General features: G+C 37.6%; 1 protein-coding gene and 1 long non-coding RNA gene across 2 annotated transcripts in view; one reads left to right on the top strand and one right to left on the bottom strand.

The window, feature by feature from the left end:
- Positions 1-3,023: 3,023 nt before the first annotated feature.
- The window catches only part of LOC139124589 (uncharacterized), a 28,413-nt gene continuing 11,945 nt past the window's right edge, over positions 3,024-19,491 (top strand). The window contains exons 1-2 of the mRNA XM_070690725.1: positions 3,024-4,504; positions 4,724-4,849. Coding sequence (XP_070546826.1) covers positions 3,665-4,504; positions 4,724-4,849 — 966 coding nt within the window. The 5' untranslated portion in view covers positions 3,024-3,664. The remainder of the gene's footprint in view (positions 4,505-4,723; positions 4,850-19,491) is intronic.
- Positions 18,258-19,491, bottom strand: part of LOC139124590 (uncharacterized) — a 44,339-nt gene continuing 43,105 nt past the window's right edge. Inside the window, exon 5 of the long non-coding RNA XR_011549969.1 lies at positions 18,258-18,316. This is a non-coding gene — a long non-coding RNA (uncharacterized lncRNA). The remainder of the gene's footprint in view (positions 18,317-19,491) is intronic.

The raw sequence follows: 19,491 nt of genomic DNA, 5'->3' as shown, positions 1-19,491 counted from the left end.
TCGACGTTAGCCCTGCGTACGATGCTGTGTGTTCCGCTACAGCTAATTGTGGTGAGCGGGGCGATTGGCTGTAGCGGATCGGAACACACAGCATCGTACGCAGGGCTAATATCGACGTATAATGAACTTTACACGTGCATATCTCCCCTGAAAAGACTAGTCTTTCAAAGAACTGCAACTCAAAAATAACGTATATCTTGTTCTTTTGTGTTTTCTTACGCCCTTTCCGCGGGTTTTAAATGAACTGCAAGTACGGAGTAGGTCTTGAAAGCGTACGTACGGCATGGAGGTACGTACGGTAAAGCTTTCCAGCGTATAATAATGTACGCATAGTTTCATAGTGATCACGCTGGGCTTCAAAATACGGACGTGCGCGATGAAAGTCATCGTCGGGCAAAGTTTGTAAGTCACGAGACTGCTATGTCGGAGCCGTTTTTGTAGAGTTTTGTGTTGATCTAGAAAGGTTATTCCCATGTATTTGTCTCGTTTTGGTTTTCAAACGCAAGCTCGCGAGATTTGGATCAAGCTGCTTGCTGAAACAATGCGTGGGTCAGAACAGACTTTGAACCCGGAACTCTAGAATCACGCCTGATGATGTCATATATCATGTGAACACTTCTTTATGATTGGTCAGATTGTTGTAGATCATGTGAACATTTCTTTATGATTGGTCAGATTGCCAAAAGGTCATGGGTCAAATCCTGAGCGGCAAATTAAATCTGATATGCACTGGTAGGCCGTTAGGACGTTTGAGCGAGGAGTATATCGTCGCCGTTTTTTCGCTCTGATTTTTGTACAGTTTAGCGTAAAATTACCGTAGGACATTATCATTCAGGGTACGTAAAGGTTAGCTATGAATTTAAAACCAACAAACAGCGTTTGCGATGCGTTGATGGCCCTTGGATGACCGATTCTGAGACCGAGATATCGTCCCGAAGAACAACGGTCACGGACACACCCATAGTTTGATCGAAGAGCTACAGATCGTTTAAAAATTCGGTAAGTAATTTTCAATACCACGAGTTGTCTCTATAATTTTCGCAGTTTTCACTGTCTTTGGTCGTGCTATATTGATGTTCTTGGCGAACCCTGTTCAAGTATGCCAAATGAACGTACGGTATTGGCAAAAATAATATACCTGTGCGGTAGTTAATCATGGAGGTTGGTAGCCCTACGCGTACGATGCTGTGTGTTCCGCTACAGTTAATCGCCCCGCTCACCACAGCCCTGCAAAGACCCGTAGCGTAGGTAGGGTCGGTGACTTCAAATCCATTTTGGGACTTGATGTAAAAAGCCAAATTACTGCCGAAATTCAGCGTTCTTGGGCCCAAGTCGTATCCCTGCCTACCTCAGCTACTCGATCGCTTCCAAAAATGCCAGTCTTTTATTCACTTCTCGTAAATAACCGTCGATGTCGGCAACTCTCGCTAGCCTTGCGTACGATGCTGTGTGTTAGCTGTAGCGGCCAACACACAGCATCGTCCGCATTTTTAGATTACGCTTTTGAAAATTACGAATGCAAGAACGACGAAAATACAACTTAGTGGGCTAACTGCTAGTGTAACAATGAATACCAATAGGCATATCCACGACTCAGAGTGGAAGCTGCAAAAACAGCAATGTATGCAACATTGATAAATTTGTCCGCATTTCAAACTGCCTGTCCGATATTGCGCGCGTACAGCTACGGTATATTTAGTAACAAACCTGTACCGTGCACTGCGCTATTATAAAGGGATACTTTTTGTTTTAAAACAATTTATGAGACAGTTTTCCATTTACATTTCTTCTGTTTGAGATGTGCTGAAACTCAATCACCGCTGGTCAATAGTTGTAGTTTTGAGTGGTGTGTCACAAGTAAATAGTGAAAATGAGGCTGAAAAGCAATGATTTGGTAATCACAATAACATAATGTATAGATATGTCATGAGTTTGTATCATTGGGTAAATTATTTAATATTAATTATTATAATTTCTTTCAAGCACATGAATGCTCTTTTCCGTGAATTTTGTATTAATATATATTATAAGGGTAGTCGACAAAATACAAGCAATTTCACTTTGCACATGTAATAATATCCTTGTCTGTTATTTATCATTTTTATTCTCAGTGTATGGGCAAAGGCCATGAAGCTGAAGTGAACAGACCAATGGATCAACAGGAACATTCAATCTGAAGTTTCAGAACAAGATCGTAAACATTAGGATGGCATCGAAAACAACTTTGGATAATGTCGAAAACAACTTTGGATAATGTGAAAAATCAATGCAGACTTTTAGACGTGTTCTGTTATGTTTTTCACATGAACCTCATTAGATTATTGAATTTTGATTTTATTTTAATTTCTTAGTGGTCCAGCCTAGTGTACCAACATCATTGTTTTACATATCAAAATAAACAATGGGGTATTATCGTGAAGATATGTGGTAAGTGTTTTTTTTTTGTTTGCATATGTGAGTAGGCGGTTTAAAAGGCAGTAGCTGTAACTTAATTTTTATGCAGTATTTTTATACTGTTATGTGTCTTGATTTTTGCCTATTTGCCAAGTGAGTAAAGTGAAAAGTTACCTCAACGCACAAAAGTTAAAAGAACAACATCATAAGTTACAGCTACTGTCCCTTAAAACAAATGAAGATGTGAAGTGTATGGTAATCTCCTGGCTAGTATAAAACAGGTAGGTACAAATGCAGGTATGGTTGGGGAGGGGGGGGGGGGGGTAGCGCAGGAAGCATGCATAGCAGCATTTTACCATGAAACCTTTTACCCCACCATTTTTGTGGCATATTGTCTGCAATCACAGCGGCTTATATGCCGCTAAAAGCCCCATCCCATTTTTTGCGGCATATCGTCTGCAATCACAGCGGCCTGTATGCCGCAAAACTGTGCCAGAACAGATCTTTGCATGATAAAATATGAATAACCTGCTTATAAGCCACAAACAGTGCAGCTTGATATCCACAACTATTGTGGGTTAGCATGCACAACTTGTGCCAGAAGCCATATTTTTTCGTAAGGGATAGCCTGTGTCCAACATAAAGGATACACACGTGAAGTACTTCTAGCATACAAGAAAATTGAAAATTCACTGGAGAAGTTTATCCTCTCTGATGTAAAAGGTGATGAGGACACTACTGAAAAGTTAGACTTTGCACCAATGAAATCTCTATTCAAAGACAGTCTGTTGCCTATTGTAGATATATTAATACAGAACTACAGCACTTCTGAATATGACATTGAGCAAAGTTGCTCACAGAAAAGTAATATGCCAATCAGTGAAGACAGCAACCAAAGTTCTACTTCTTCGTTTACTGATTCAGCAATCAGTTTGGATGAAAGTCAATATCAGCAAATCTCTACTTATGAATACTTCCCATTGACAGTCCTGCACTCAGACAGACTGTCAAAACAACATGATCAAACAATTGTTACACCATACCAAATGCCTCAAACATCTGTAGAGTTTCATGAAAAACAGGACACCAATCAAAATCAGGGAGATGACAATACATCCCTTTCAATGCAATCTTTAATAATGTACTCTGAAGAGCGGGGAAAAAAGTTTCATACAACACAAACAAATATCAAGATGCATCGATTGAATATGTTGAACAAATAAGGAGAGATTGTCAAAGTGAAAACAACTCATCAGTAACTAAATCTCCCATGGTCGATGATGCAAAGACCAGTGAAAAAAGAGGACAGTTGGATCATAAAATGTATGAAGAAGAAAGCAAAGTAAAACAATATAAGGATCTCAATGAACACGAATCATTACAACGGCCAAATCAATCAAATCCGACGACTAATAAAAATGATACAGAAAACCAAAAAATACCTTCAACCAAAAGCAAGATGCCACTTGCAGTCACACAGATTTCTGGTACAGAAGATATTGCACGTGTGGAATCAGGTATAAACAGAATGATCAACACATTCGAAACCTTTGCCAATGACTGTGAGATTGGTGAGCTATATAGAGATGGTCTCTTTGTGGGCAGCATATTTGACGAAAAAGGTGGTTATCTGCGGGTGTCCTGTCCTGGTGATACGGTGCTGTTTATTCCACCTGGAGCCATCAAGGAAGGGCAAAGACAAGAGGTATACTGCTACGTAGAAGATTACAAGTACCAAAAATTGAAATCAGGACAAGTTGTCCTAACGCCTATAGTGCACTGTGGTCCTGATGGTACAAATTTTGAGCAGGATATTGTCTTGAAGATCCCACACTGTGCAGCTAAAGTGGATTCATGGCACTTTGCCCCTGTTGTTAAACAGAGCAGTGATACTTGGAGCACATTATCAGCTGAAAATATGCTAGTAACAGCAAAGTCTGTTTTCCTCTTCCTGAGACATTTCACTGGCTTTGGTGCTGTGGCAGAAATTAAAGAAGGACAGGTTGGTGAGCAACGCGTCAATATTGGAGTCACAGGTCACTTTGAAGATAGCAAACACTGCCTAGTTAAAGTGGGTGTCTGGTATGGCAATCAGTCACACAACCATCAGGTATGTTGCAAAGTGTGATCAAATTTGTTAAGAAAATGATGCATGTTATATGATGGAAGTGAATTCCTTGTTGATTTTTTACTGTATGCTGTCAAATCATAAACTACGGTATTTGCTGAAATGAAATCACAAGCTGCCATTATCAACAATCTATAAACAGTTGCTACAATTACTTGATGAACTGAAATCATAAAGCAGAACATACCCTATTTTCACCAGATAACAGCTCATCCAAAGTGGAAAGTGATTAAACCCATTGTGATTGATGAGAAAGACACACTACTCAAAATTGGATTCCTGAAGATACAGGAAGGATGGAAAATATGGGATGGCATCTCTAACACGGTAAGGAACTGGTATACCAAGATTGTCCTATCAGAATACAAAATAAAGGATTTTTACTCTGGTCATTTTACGTCACCACAACACACATCTATGGCAACATTTTGTTGTGTAAGAACATATTTTGTTTCAACTTCAGAGTGAATAACGACTGAAATTTGACATAAAGTCTGACTTGAAGATTTTGTAAAACATAGGGCCAAAGTCCCTGAAGCTACACATGGATACAAAATTAAGTATTTCCTGACTGTATGGAATTATCTAACTAAGGTCATCCTAGGGACCTGTTAATCAAATATTAAAGCTGTCTGACCAGCGGTTTTGAAAAAATAAGCGACTCAACAGTTGAGAGAGCTCTGCTGTGTTATGTAGAGAATAACCTTCTGTGACACATGGATTGATGAAGAAGGTGGATATCTTGATAGCTCATTTCAGGATAGCCTGACCAAAAGTGGAAAAAAAAATTCCGTAAAAATACAGATTTGCATATTTCATCACAATTTTAACAAATCTAAGTTGGGTATCCCTAAGGATGTATACCAAATAACAAAGCTGTCTGACCAGTGGTTATGAAGAAGATGTTTTACCAAAAAAGCCTTTTTTGGTGCTAATTTGCATATTTTCAACAATATCAAAAATTAATAAAAAAAGTTTCTCAAAATCATATATTTTATCCACACAACAAATATCAAATCAGTAAGTACTGCAGTTCTCAAGACATCTGAGTGGACAGACGCCTCACAAATGGACATACATACATACATACATACATACATACATACATACATACATACATACATACATACATACTGACAGTGCGGACAGATACCCATCCCAATAGCTTCTATAGACTATATTAGTCTATAGTAGCTAATAAACGAGAGTTAATTACATTCTAATTAAAGTAAACAAGACTTGCTTAAATCAAGATTTTCGTCATAAAAAAACAGCATATCTGTCAGGTTATAAAGAATCTTAAGCTGGTTATCTTTTTATCAGTATTTTCATCTTATTAACCAAGCACATTTTAACTTTCAAATTAACATGATTATAAGTAAGTTCTGTTGAATAAGTTGAGACTGTACGTACTCAGAGAAAGCACACTGAAGAGACAAATGTGTTGAAACTTAAGAAGTTCAAGGTCATCAAAAGCATCATGTAACACTTTCATTGCACTGTTTATACAGATTTCATAATTGCTATAATAGCACATGAGGAATCTTACAGCCCAGCTTTACCATAAAAACCCTATCACTTTGACCACTCTTTTAATTGACCACTCTATTTTTTTCCTCAAAAAGTAATTTTATTTTATCCTTACCAAGTCAACCATAAATGGAAATTAGAACTTTCTCTATCTCTATTTATTTGACCACCCTATCATGACAAACTATTTTGAGCAATTTCTTTTAGATAACATACAGGGCACAATAAATGACGGTTCAGAATATGTCAAAGTTGGAATTCAAGAAAGTTGCCTTTACATGTTTTAATCCTCCAAGATGGTAAGCATTTCACTATGAACTGTCAAAAAAAAGTTGAACTTTCTGATAATTCTACACTAAAATTATTTTGGCTTTGATGATTTCCTAATTAATTCAATTATTTAAAATCATATTAATATTTTTTTCTGGGTGAATTGATAGGGTTTATACAGTACAAGAATTACATACAATGTAAGTCAAATTTTGATCAAAAATGACAAAAAAAATTCCTTAAAAATACAGATTTGCATATTTCATCACAATTTGAACAAATCTAAGTTGGGTTGTCCCTAGGGACCTGTATACCAAATAACAAAGCTGTCTGACCAGCGGTTATGAAGAAGAAGATTTTTTACCCAAAGTGCCTTTTTTGGCATTAATTTGCCTATTTTCAACAATATCAAAAAATACCGTCAAGGACACTATGTGCTCACATTCGGTTTGAATTGGTCCATTCGAGAAATATTTAAACCAGGAAAAACAAGAATGAGAAAAGCAAATAAGGTCTCCAACTTAGGTACTGGAGGTCATCTTTAGGAACATGCATATCAACTTCTATAGCAATGGGAGAAGCAGATCCTAAATACATAAGCAAATGTCAACAACAAAAAACAGAGAAGGCTTGATAAAAGAAAAGGTGGGAGTGGGCAAAAATGCACAAGGGATCTGGTAAAAAAGTAATGCTACATCATTGATCTTCTAAACCTACCCCCTCCTGCACATCAAATGTTCCACCCCTTGGTATTACATAAGACCAAATGACAGGAAGTACATTTACAACCTTGGAGATTTTTAATTAATGCCATGAGTGTTATCATTCTAATGTAAACAGCACTTAAGTTAGTTACAGATAGTGAAATGCCTTCCACTGTGGGTGGTGATTACAACATCTGGAATTATCCTGGATCCAAATTTCTCATCAGTTTTTGTATGTCTTACATAGAAATAAAAGCTGAGGTGATAAAAATCACCTCAGCTTTGTTTTCTGGATCAAATTTTCCTACAAATTGGTATCAAATATGACAAAATTATGTTCACAGCCTTCAAAATTGTCTCACAACATATCCTGGGTTAGTATAGGTCATTTAAGGTCACAAACTGAGAAAAGTACCTAAAATATACAAATTTTGGGGTTTCCCAACACTTTGAGCAGAAAATTTATCAAATAACATCTTTCGGGACTTTATACCAAATTACAAAGCTATCAAACAAGGGACTTTATACCAAATTACAAAGCTATCAAACAAGTAATGTTGAGATAAAGTTTTCTTGACCAAAATGACAATATTGTCTTAAAAATACAATTTTTTATATTTCAGGACAATTTCCACATATCTAACTATTGTCATCTCTGTACGTCTGTGTACGAAATATGAATTTAGCTGTCTGTCCAGGGGTTTTAAAAAGGAAACACTGTCTAAGATTTTTTTGACCAAAAATGACAAAATTGCACAAAAATAGTAATTTTCCCAATTTTGTCATAATTTCAACAAATTAGAAGAGTAACACCCTTGCAAAGAGACAACCCAAATTTGAGAGCGATTGGGCCGGCGGTTTTAGAGAAGAAGAATTTTTACTGAAAATGAGAAAAATCACAAAAAAAATTCAGCAAAAATACAAAATTAAGGATATCTTCACAATATTCATAAAACTGTATAAGGTTAACCTAAGGTACTTGCACACAAATTTTCAAAGCAATCAAAACAGCGGTTCTAGAGTTATTAATTCTTGACCATTTTCACATTTTGTAAGCTCATTTGCATAATTTTGGCAATGCAGACTTCATTTGAACAAAATCCCATCTATAGCCCAGGATGCATCCACACACCAAATACCAAGCTGAAACGTGCAGCGGTTTGCGTGTTTTTGATGTTGGCGGACATACTGTACATACATACATACATACATACATACAGACGCCATCGACTTCAGCCTATACGATAAACTCACATTGGTAAAACCATATGTGAGCTAAAAATGAAAAAAAACCAGTTTCTCAAAATCATATTTTTCATCTACGCAACAAATATCAAATCACTAAGTACTGCAGTTGTCAAGATATTTGAGTGGACGGACGCCTCACAAACGGACATACATACATACATACATACATACATACAGACTGACGCCGGACGGATACCCATCCCAATAGCTTCTATAGACTATAGTCTATAGAAGATTTTGTAAAAACCAGTCATCCATGTGGGTTCTGACTCTAACTGTGTACATCCACTTAGCAAATTTTGAATCCTTATGGTTTAGTTTTGTCCCCAAAGTATAGGTGTAATTCTGTCTGAAATTTGGTCTGGGGAAGGACATGCCAAATTTTGTAACTAGGCAGTTTAAAAAGACTTGAACAAGTGATTTTCTACAAATTTTAAGTTTTTCATCATTTAATTTGCTGTAAGCATTAATGTATAGTGTAAACTGCTGTATCTACAATAAAAGTTGTTTAAATGTCTGGCACACTAAGATGATTGTAAATTGTTTCAGGTAATTCCTCGGAGTGATATTTGCTCTTTGATAGATAATGGTCCTCCAGTTGCTTCTGGCCAGTTTATTCTTGCATTTGATGACCAATCAGATCAGAATATGGCTGCAGCTGTCCAACCTGCTACACCAGGTCAATTGGTATGTTGTACTCTGTCAGTTTCAGCGGATGAATCTGGACCTCATGGTAGTATTCCCTTTATCATTACAAAGGCTTGTGAAAACGTAAGTCAAAAACAAGATTCCACTTACACTTCAACGTTCATTTCTGGTATGCTACGTCAGTTTGTGTCAGGATCAAAAATTGCCTGAAAACTACTGAGAATAGAATGTCCCCAGGGAAATTATGACAGAGAATGGCAAAAATATTCATTCAGACTCTCAAATTTTTACAATGCTTTTCAGATGTACTGTTTTTGGGGCTCATTATAAAGCTATTGAGGTAAATAAAGCTTCCAACGTAAATAAAAAAAAATACCGCAATTATACGGTGTCGCTCAAATTTGATCAGAATTGGTACATACCAGTATGGGTACCAAAGATCAACAATAAATGTTGTTTCTATCTGTTCAGTGCAGGAAAATTCTACGTTGATGTTATGACAATGATTTCTGCACAGTACAACCAGAAAAACAACAAGAAATATTTAAACCAGAAAAACAAGAATGACAAAAGTAATTAAGGTCTGAAACTTTAGGTACTGGAGGTCAACTTTAGCAACATGCATAGCAGAAAGGCAGCTAGCCCCTTAGTTCGACCATAGATGGTCTTCCTCCCCTCTACTGACAGTCTTCCTCCCCTCTACTGTCTATGGTTTGAGCAGGTCTGTTAATATGTAACAGTTCATAAACAATGACAGGAAATGACTCAAGTCAGTGGAGTAAGCCTGTTTCAAGCCTGTTTCAGAATTTCGCTTTTTCTTAGGGGGAGAACCATTTGATTTCTGGGGGGGGGGTATGGAGGAAGAGGGTATGGGAGCAAATTTTTTTTTCCTGTCAGAGTGACAGCAATTTTTTTTTCTACTGTCAGACCTGCATCAATTTTTTTTTCCAAATGGAGTAGCAGTGCAAATTTTTTTTTTATTGGTCATCAAGTTTGTAATGCGTTGTATATAAGGGAGCCGTCATTATTGACGGCCTGAAACTCCGAAATTTCGAGTGACCCTCCCCCCTTCACCAACCATGATGAATTTGAGTAACCTTCCTCTCTAACTCTGAAATTTGGACCATTCCCCACTTATAAAAGTTAAATACCATACATGTAATTGTAAAATTTACAAAATACAGCAACAGTAAAGACCCTTCAAATCCTGATGTACCCTGCTAGACTATCATCAGCTCTCATGATGGTTCAAAAAAGGTGAACACATCAAAATGAAATTCAAAGTCACAATAAAATAAAGATATAAAAGATCACGCAGTATCTAATCATATAGTATATTGTTTAATTTGGATGGATATTATGACAGGGTTTTCACTAGGATATCTGACCGGGCAGAATTTGAAAGTACAGGGGGAGAACATGAGCGAGGCTTAGGGGGAAAGGTCACAGGGGCTTTCCCCTATCTTGCATTGAAATTTTTAAGATATTGATGTGTGCAATGGTGCAGTCTGGTGCAATCTGAGAGGTTTTTTAATTTGTTTACTAAGTGAAACTGTTAGAATACCCCAAGGGGAGAGCACGAGAGGGTGTTCCCCTCTCGTATTGGAAATTTTGAGAAACTGATGTGTTTAATGGTTCAATCTGAGAGGAGTTTCAGTTTATTTTGCACTTGGTAAAACTGTTTGAAAATGACATTGAACACTGATATTTTTTACATTTTTGCATGATCAGTTTTTGAGTCACAATATTCAACAACCAAACGATGACATACAATTTGTGAAAAACAGTTCTGTTTGCCAGAGACTGAAGACAAATGAATATACAGGAACGGAAAATCTGTGACCTTCTTGTGTCATTTCTCCAGCTGCCAGCTTTTAATGAAAAGCATGAATATGGTATGTTTGTGATCCGGTGTTTGTGGTCAGAAAAACAAGGCTCACACATTGTATTTCATTATATTTTGTTTTTCCTCAATTTTCATTGTCAAGGTACATCTTTCTAACAAATTTATATTGAGAAAATGATATATTGGTTTTAACCACTAGTTTATTGACTCCTGTCTTGTGTTTTAAATTTTCACAATTTACAGAAGTCAAATAGTCCCCTTTAGATAGTGCCTATGCCATTGAGATATTGCAACAGAAATCCTGAAAATGATTTCTTGGGTCAGAAAATGGAAGGAAAACATTGAGTGTACTGAGGTGTAAAGTAGACCTATGTAGTGCATGCTTATATCATAAGTGCTGGGAAAAGAAACATAAGAATTGCTTGTGGTAAAACATTTGCGCCGCCTATGGCGGCGCGCCGGCAAAGAATACATGAGAATAAGGTTTCCAAATTTTGCTTATTTCTGGTGCATTGTGACAATTTTTTTTTCTTCTGTCTGTTATGACAATTTTTTTTTCTCAGGCCATGACAGGATCAATTTTTTTTTCTTCTCTCTCACCTGGTGACAAATTTTTTTTCTCAAAATCCTCCATATCCCCCCCAGAAATCAAATGGTTCTCCCCTTACCTCATTTGCACATTTTTGACACTGATGTGTTCATTTGAACAAATTCACATCTCAACCCCTATATCTACCTGTACACCAAATACTGAGACGGTAGCTTTGGCGGTATGGGAGCCTTTGTGTGTGGCGGACATACATCCGCACATACCCACAAATATACAGACATACAGACGCCACTTAGACTCATTATATAAGCTCTTTTTTGGTATTTATATATAAAACCAAATATGAGCTAAAAAACATTTTCCCCATAGAATTTACACAAAGATGGTAGCCATTCTGAATTTCAAATATTTGTAAATGCTAGGTAATTGGCTTTTCAAGTACAAAGATTTCCTTGGTGGCCTTTGAGAATAATTTTGAAAGAGAATGGCTAAAAATTTCCTTGGGATAAGTTTGAGCAAAAGTTTAAGTCTTTCAGTATAGTTCAACGGTGAAAATCGTCATTTCCAATGATTGTTGGTGGAAGAGTATGAAAATTTCTATGAATTTTGACCTTAGTACACTAGCCGCCAGTCGCTCGGTATTTCTATTTTATTTACATGTTTCAAACGATCAGGGACCAACAGTAGACCTGAATCACAGTGCCACTACTTTCAATCATCAACGGCTGTTGCACAGTAAAAAAGTGTTCATTTTATGTTGAAAGCATGGGTCATGTCGGAAACCACACTCAAAAATGCATCGTCTTCCACACAAAAAACACTGAAGATATGAATTCAGAGATGCATTGGGAGCCATCGATGCTGGTTTATTGAATGAATTATTGTGGCTTTTGGTGCGGGAAATCCATCTTCGAACTTAGCGATACATGTATTGGCCATGGCCGGCTATTCCATTTCCCAACTTCCTGCATTGCAGGGTATGACACCACAAACGACTGTGCTACAGCCTACCACTAAACGTCACAGTTTGCTAAAGTCTACACCTTCAATTTATTCTGTTTTGATATTTATATGCCCACAGAGTTAAAGGGGAAATTTCCCCTGAAAATTAACTTTGGAATATTAAACTGATATGGCCATTGAAAGTCTTTCGAGTCGATTTTATTCACTTTCACTCACTGGCTAACAAACAGCGGTGTACTAAAATACCAGAAGTGACGTCGTAAACTTGGTCATTGAAGCAGTCGACGTGTGCAACTGTAAGCTTTTCCACTTACAGTGTATAGAATGGCTACAGAATATAGGGGCCAAGCACTCGGTGTCGATGTTTAAGTCGAGCAGAAATAAAGTTTTCTGCGAATACCACTTTGAGAAGGGCTGCTTTTAGCGAAAGTTGCAAGTCAAACTACTGAACTACAAGCCTAAAAGAAAACTGCCCGGTGCATATCCACTGATATCCAGCCCAAGTGCTTTGCTTGTACATGGGACTGTGCGTACGCTCAGGCACTAGAAATGGAACGCTGTAGACAGGTACGCCGTTCTAGACTAATCATGGCTACATCAGGGTGTTCTGTAACACATTAAAATGCTTGCACTTTTAGAATTAATGTCGATCTCTTTAGAGAATTGGAATTACTTTGTGTCGGCATGATTTCACAGCTATTGGATTGACAATGACGTGACAGGCATGATTGATCGCCGAGAGTAATTTGAACTTCGTCATCGGAGCTAGAATAGTCACTTTCCGAACTCGAGTCGCTGTAACTTTCTGACGATGTCAGTCTTGGATCATTGATTGCTCGTTCAGGTTTGCAGTTATACGATTATCTTCGCCATTATGATTTTCAGTCGAGCGCTGAGGTTTGCGTACCGTGTACGCGTACTGGAGCTTGGTTATAAGTGACCTCGCTTTGAACCCGCAAGTTGATACGTCACTTCCGGTTCCGAGCGTTCAGCTTGTGGCCACTGCGCTAAAATGCACAAGTGAAAGTGAATGAAACCAACGCTATTTTGTTTATTTTTCACTAAATAACGACCTGATTTCCTTGGAAAGTATCGGTAAATTTCCCCTTTTGACAAGTCAAACGTTAAGCTCCCATCACTTTAACAAAATCATTACCAGATATGAACTGAAAATGCTCACGTGTTTCATTATATATTGCATTTATGTGCAAATTTTAACCTTTGCTACATGTTTACAGCTTCATTGAAAGTGTTATGATCAACATAATGAACATGGGGCCCGGGGGCACCGATGTCCTGTGTACCTCCTTAGTGTTTATTATTTGCCATAAATGTGAAGTTTGTCAAAAAGTCAAATTTTTTGGACATAAATGAGAGTTATTTGAACTGGTTGGTTACTGCTCCAGCATAAGTTCAAGTGTGGAATCTAAGTATCAACAGCTTTGATATGTGTGAAAGTGAATTAAGAATATGAGATGGGACTCAATAGGATCAACAATATCTAAAACAGGAAATGGTGAACTATATAATGCAGAAGGGGAGGAAATTTAGCCACAAACTATTGTAATATAATGGACAATGGCTAATCTAAACCAAATTACTTAAACTGGATTGTTGGCATTGATTACATATGTATCTATTGTCAATCAAATAGAAAATAAGTTTGGCCATTGACTAAAAAACATTTGCTTGTTACACTCACCACTTATACTTAGTATTTGGAGTGTACACCTATCTACAGTACAATACCGGTACATGTTCAATGAAAATAAGTTTGGACAATGTAGGTCAACAGTGCATCTTAATCTATAAGAGTCATAAGCTTTAACCCCTCAAATATGTATAAGGCAAAAACAATATTTAATTTTGAATTACGTAGTGCAGGGAAGGATATATGGTGAAAAGCAAACTAAATATAACAAGTCATTGACAATGACATAGTCCCCACTTGTAATAGGAGTATTAGTCTTGAGGGGGCAGTGAAAATGAGGTCATTAAGAAGTATCACTAAAGTGTATATGTTCAGATCTATGGACACATAGGTCTATGTCATTGTTCCCAATTTGAAACAAGAGGCATGTCTAAGTTATGGTTCTAAATCGGGAAAAAAGATCAAATCTCTAGCTGTATTGGCCAGCCAAGAAATACATATGTGCATAATAAATGAGGTACAAGATGTGACATCTTAAGGTCTATTATCCTATCAAAATTGAAGCGTAAAGAACTTGTGGTTACTGAGTTATGCATATATATGCATATTCAAGGTCATAGGTCATCAAGGTCACGTGACATTTTGAAAAAAAACATTGTATTGCTAATTAATCCATATATGCCAAAATTCAGACCTCTAGCTCTATTGGCTTGCCCACAATTATATATGGGCATAATTAATGAGGTAAAGCATGTGTTGTCATAAGGTCTCCCATCCTACTAAATATAAAGGACATAGCACTTGTGGTTACTTATTTATTGACATAATCGTGTATTTTAGGTAAAAGGTTATCGAGGGTCACATGACATTTTGTCAAAAAATTTCTATCCTATAGTCTATCCCTATATACTAAAAATCATACATTTACCTCTATTGGCTTGCTCAAAATTAGATATGCACATAATTAATGAGGTACAATATGTGGCGTCATAAGGTGTCCCATCATACCATATATGAAGGTGTAGCACTTGTGGTTACTGAGTTATGGACAAATATGTATATTTGAGGTCAAAGGTCACCAAGGTCACGTGACATTTTGTCAAAAAAATTGTATTGCTAAGTTATCCCTATATACCAAAATCAGACCTCTAGCTCTATTGCTCACTCAAAATTAGATATGTGCATAATTAATGAGGTACAATATGTGGCGTCATAAGGTGTCCCATCATACCAAATATGAAGGGTGTAGCACTTGTGGTTACTGAGTTTTGGACAAATATGTATATTTGAGGTCAAAGGTCATTGAGGTCACATTAAATTTTTTCAAAATAATTGTATTGCTAAGTTATCCCTATATACCAAAAATCAGACCTCCAGCTCTATTGGCTCGCTCAAACTTAGATATGCGCATAATTAATGAGGTACAATATGTGGCGTCATAAGGTGTCCCATCATACCAAATATGAAGAGTGTAGCACTTGTGGTTACTGAGTTATGCACAAATATGTATATTTGAGGTCAAAGGTCATTGAGATCACTTGACATTTTGTCAAAAAAATTGTATTGCTAATATCCCTACATACCAAAAATCAGACCTCTGGCTCTGTTGGCTCGCTCAAAATTAGATATGCACATAATTAATGAGGTACAATATGTGTTGTCATAAGGTGTCCCATCATACCAAATATGAAGGGTGTAGCATTAGTGATTACTGAGTTATGGACAAATATTTATATTTGAGGTTAAAGGTCACCAAGGTCACGTGACATTTTGTCAAAAAATTGTCTTGCTAAGTATTCCTATATACCAAAAATCAGACCTCCAGCTCTATTGGCTCGCTCAAAATTAGATATGCACATAATTAATAAGGTACAATATGTGGCGTCATAGGGTGTCCTATCATACCATATATGAAAGGTTTACCACTTGTGGTTACTGAGTTATGGACAAATATTATATTCGAGGTCTAAGGTCACCGAGGTCACATGACATTTTTTCAAAGTGTCTGAGATATCTGCGTGAACGGATGGACTCACATGGATGGACTCACGGACTGACATGACCCAATCTATGAGCCCCCTGGACTTTATCTGTGGGGACTAAATGGGAGTCTATGGACTTCCTTATACATGGGAGTCTATGGACTGCCTTATACATGGGAGTCTATGGACTGCCTTATACATGGGAGTCTATGGTCTGCCTTATACATGGGAGTCTATGGACTGCCTTATACATGGGAGTCTATGGAGGTGAAAAATAAAAAGTCCTCTACCACGGCCAAATTTGATCGCATTGTGAAACAAATCAACGTGCATCTGTATGAGGTATGGTACTATCCTTGTACCAAGTTTGAACGAAATCGCTCCAGGCGTCTCTGAGATATCTGCGTGAACGGACGGACGGACGGACGGACGGACGGACGGATGCACGGACATGACCAAACCTATAAGTCCCCCCGGACGGTGTCCGTGGGGACTAAAAACTGAATATACAATCATATGGAAATGTTGTCTCACGGTCATAAGTATCTGGTGTGTGCCAAGAGACAAATATTACTAGAAAGCATTCGCAAGCAAAAGCGAAGTTCCAGAGACCAGAGCAGCGGAAGAAAAAGAATGTGTGACGAAGATTGGTGCAGAATGAAAGAGTGCTTGGGATTTTAATATGCAAGCACATACCTATAGTGAGGGCTGATAGCGGTAACAACAGAATACAACTAAAAGCAAGGCAGTCCAGGGAATTACAGTACACAGATTATAAATGTCTACATGTATGGTAAAAACGCAACAGATACATACGGGGGCGACAACGCACGGAAATGTATATCAGATGAGGGGAAGACCAAGGCCATTGAACTTGAAAACCGAGGCCACATGGCTACCCACTCATCTCCATCAATCAACAAATATACCATTACAGTTGGTAAAACTGCTCAGATCAAAGAAACTATTAAAAGATGTAAAACAATGAGACATCGAAGTTCCCGTGACAGCATTGCTATGAAAATACTACGTTTTTTCAGTACGTTTATCAGGGTTCTCCGACTCTGCTCACCCCCGGTACCAAAATAGAAGTGTCCCACTCTGATGTCATATCCGCCATTGTGATTCACGCACGCAATCTTCACATGCATTTTCATTTGATTAAAAGCAATTAAAGCTTCATCTGTTAAGAGTTTTTACCACTGACTAAAACAATTTTCAATGCTATGTTGCTGTTTTCACAAGATACTAACCGTTTGATCTTGGAAAGTTGAGTTGCCTTTACATGCAGCCAACACATGCCGGGGCAGTGACAGACAGTTCACTATGCTATGCCATGCCACGCTGTTGATCGGCAGCATACATGATGTCTTCGTTCCAAGTTTACTTTTATTTCAAGATGTGTCGAGTCAAACACAAATTTCATCAAATTGCCACTTCTGTATCTAGGGATTGTGTAATCAGTTTGATTTGAAAATATTAAGAGCAGAAATTGTCGCTGACTTTTGCTCTGTCTTTTGGCTATGGTTGTATATCAGTTTTTTCTGTCCTTTACATACAATCGCCGCCGGTACCATCAAGGGTGGGACGTGTGAAATTGTTCTGTTGTTGACACTATTCATACAAATTGAAAGGAGTAATAATTAGTGACATTGTAAAACAAAGAAGCTACAAATAATCTGTCTTCCTTTCGTGTGATCGTACGGAAGTTGACCAGTCCGTGCCATTGTGAACATTTTGCCGCTGAACCTCATAGCGATAGCGTCGCGGGTAACAATGATAGCGTCGGGTGAGATCGAAAGCGTCGCGGGCTTGAACGATAGCGTCGTGGACCGCGACGCTGTTTTGGGCTGGGGAGAACCCTGTTAAAGCCTCAAATATGTATACAAAATATCTTCAGCAAAACTAATAAAATAGTTATAAAACCCATCTTCAAAATGCAATCGCTCTCTGAAAGTCACAGTATCTAAGCTCTTGACGCACGGTCGCTATGCTTGAATCATCACAAAGCAAAATTCAACATGTCCGCCAAGACCAGTCCATATGGAAGGCGTATGACGTAACAGTATAGCGCCACGTACGGCGAGTATTTAGAGAAAAATCAAAATCAAAAGCAGCAAAAACAAAGCGAAAGAGAGCTAGAATTATTAATAGCTGAACGCAATATAATATTTGTGCAATGCAAAATAAAAATAAAGAAACAAAGAAACAAGAAATGCCCATTAAACCCGTCCAAGCTGAGCGATGACGTCATAACTGTCACAATGCATTCTGGGTAATGAAGGTAAAATTTGTGTATAGCATGTTCTATGGTAGTAATACCGGAAACAGAGAAAGAAAGAAGAAAGAAAGAAAGAAGGAAAGTGAGCAAAAACTAACAGTTCCAGAGCTGGTCTCTGGAACTAAAATTTGGACAGCATCATCCTGACCACAGTTTCTCTGACTGGTTTGTTTCCTTCTGATTTTCTGACACAGTGATAGGTACAAAATATTTATATTATGCTGCTATTCACGATAGTTATACAACATAGCTTGCATTTTGTTCACAGTAGAACTGAGTTTTACATGTAAGATAACTTTCTCGTAAACTGTAAATTCTGGCTTCGGGCAGCTCAAACGTCGCAATACTACATTTTTTGATATGATACGGAGTGACTTGCAGTTGCACACATATGCAATATGCAGTGACAGTTGATGTAATTCAAAGTATGAGAGTCACGCGTAGTGATGTTGGCAATTACATGCATGCCAGTGCACGATTTCAAGTAGCCACGACGAAATTCTGATGGTCTTTTAGTGGAAATATATGTAACAACAGTGAAACAAACAACATTTATCGTGACCTTACTAAAGTGCAATCTCGGATCATGTATGATCTGATGATCATGCGAAATTACAATGTCGGATTTTGCGTGATTCTGAAGTGCGCGTACTTCCTGAGTAAATCGGTCAACATAAGCACACACTGTCTTTAGCGATCGAAGTCAACAATGATGTCAAAATCAATGCACCAACTGACAAAATTACCCCAAACAAGTCATCATTGATGACACAGTCCCCACTAATGTTAATGGGTACTTTGATTACAAGTCCTCAGAGAGGATAGAATCCTCTTCATTAATTAGGTCTGTGATAAAAATACTTTGATACAGATGGCTCTCAATGGCCAAGAATGAGTTCCATGGTGATGAAAACATAAAACCAATGCAGGCCACTATCCTAAAGGTCATTAAATGAGTCAACTAGGAATTAATCAACAGGATGTTGCAAAACATTTTTGCATCCTATCATAACACTGATAGATTAACTCGAAACTCCGTTGTAACCGTATGGCCCAAATTTACAGAGCAACTCACAATCTAACCCCTGACTACATAACCAGTATGTTCAATAATTAATTCTGTTCCAGATCACTTTGTTCTTCCAATCAGAACCTCCTTAAAGTTCCCAAAGCACGTACACTTTTTTATCAGAACACCTTGTCAGTTGCGGGTGTGGATGAATATAACAATCTCCCCAAATCAATGAGGGACTCTGAGTCACTGGCTAGTTTAATAATCTTGTAACAACTTTTTGT

This window comes from Ptychodera flava (genome assembly GCF_041260155.1).
Source record: "Ptychodera flava strain L36383 chromosome 23 unlocalized genomic scaffold, AS_Pfla_20210202 Scaffold_24__1_contigs__length_23054250_pilon, whole genome shotgun sequence".
Classification (NCBI taxonomy): domain Eukaryota; kingdom Metazoa; phylum Hemichordata; class Enteropneusta; family Ptychoderidae; genus Ptychodera; species Ptychodera flava.
Note: the sequence above shows the minus strand (reverse complement) of the source record. Positions and strands in the feature narration are given on the sequence as shown.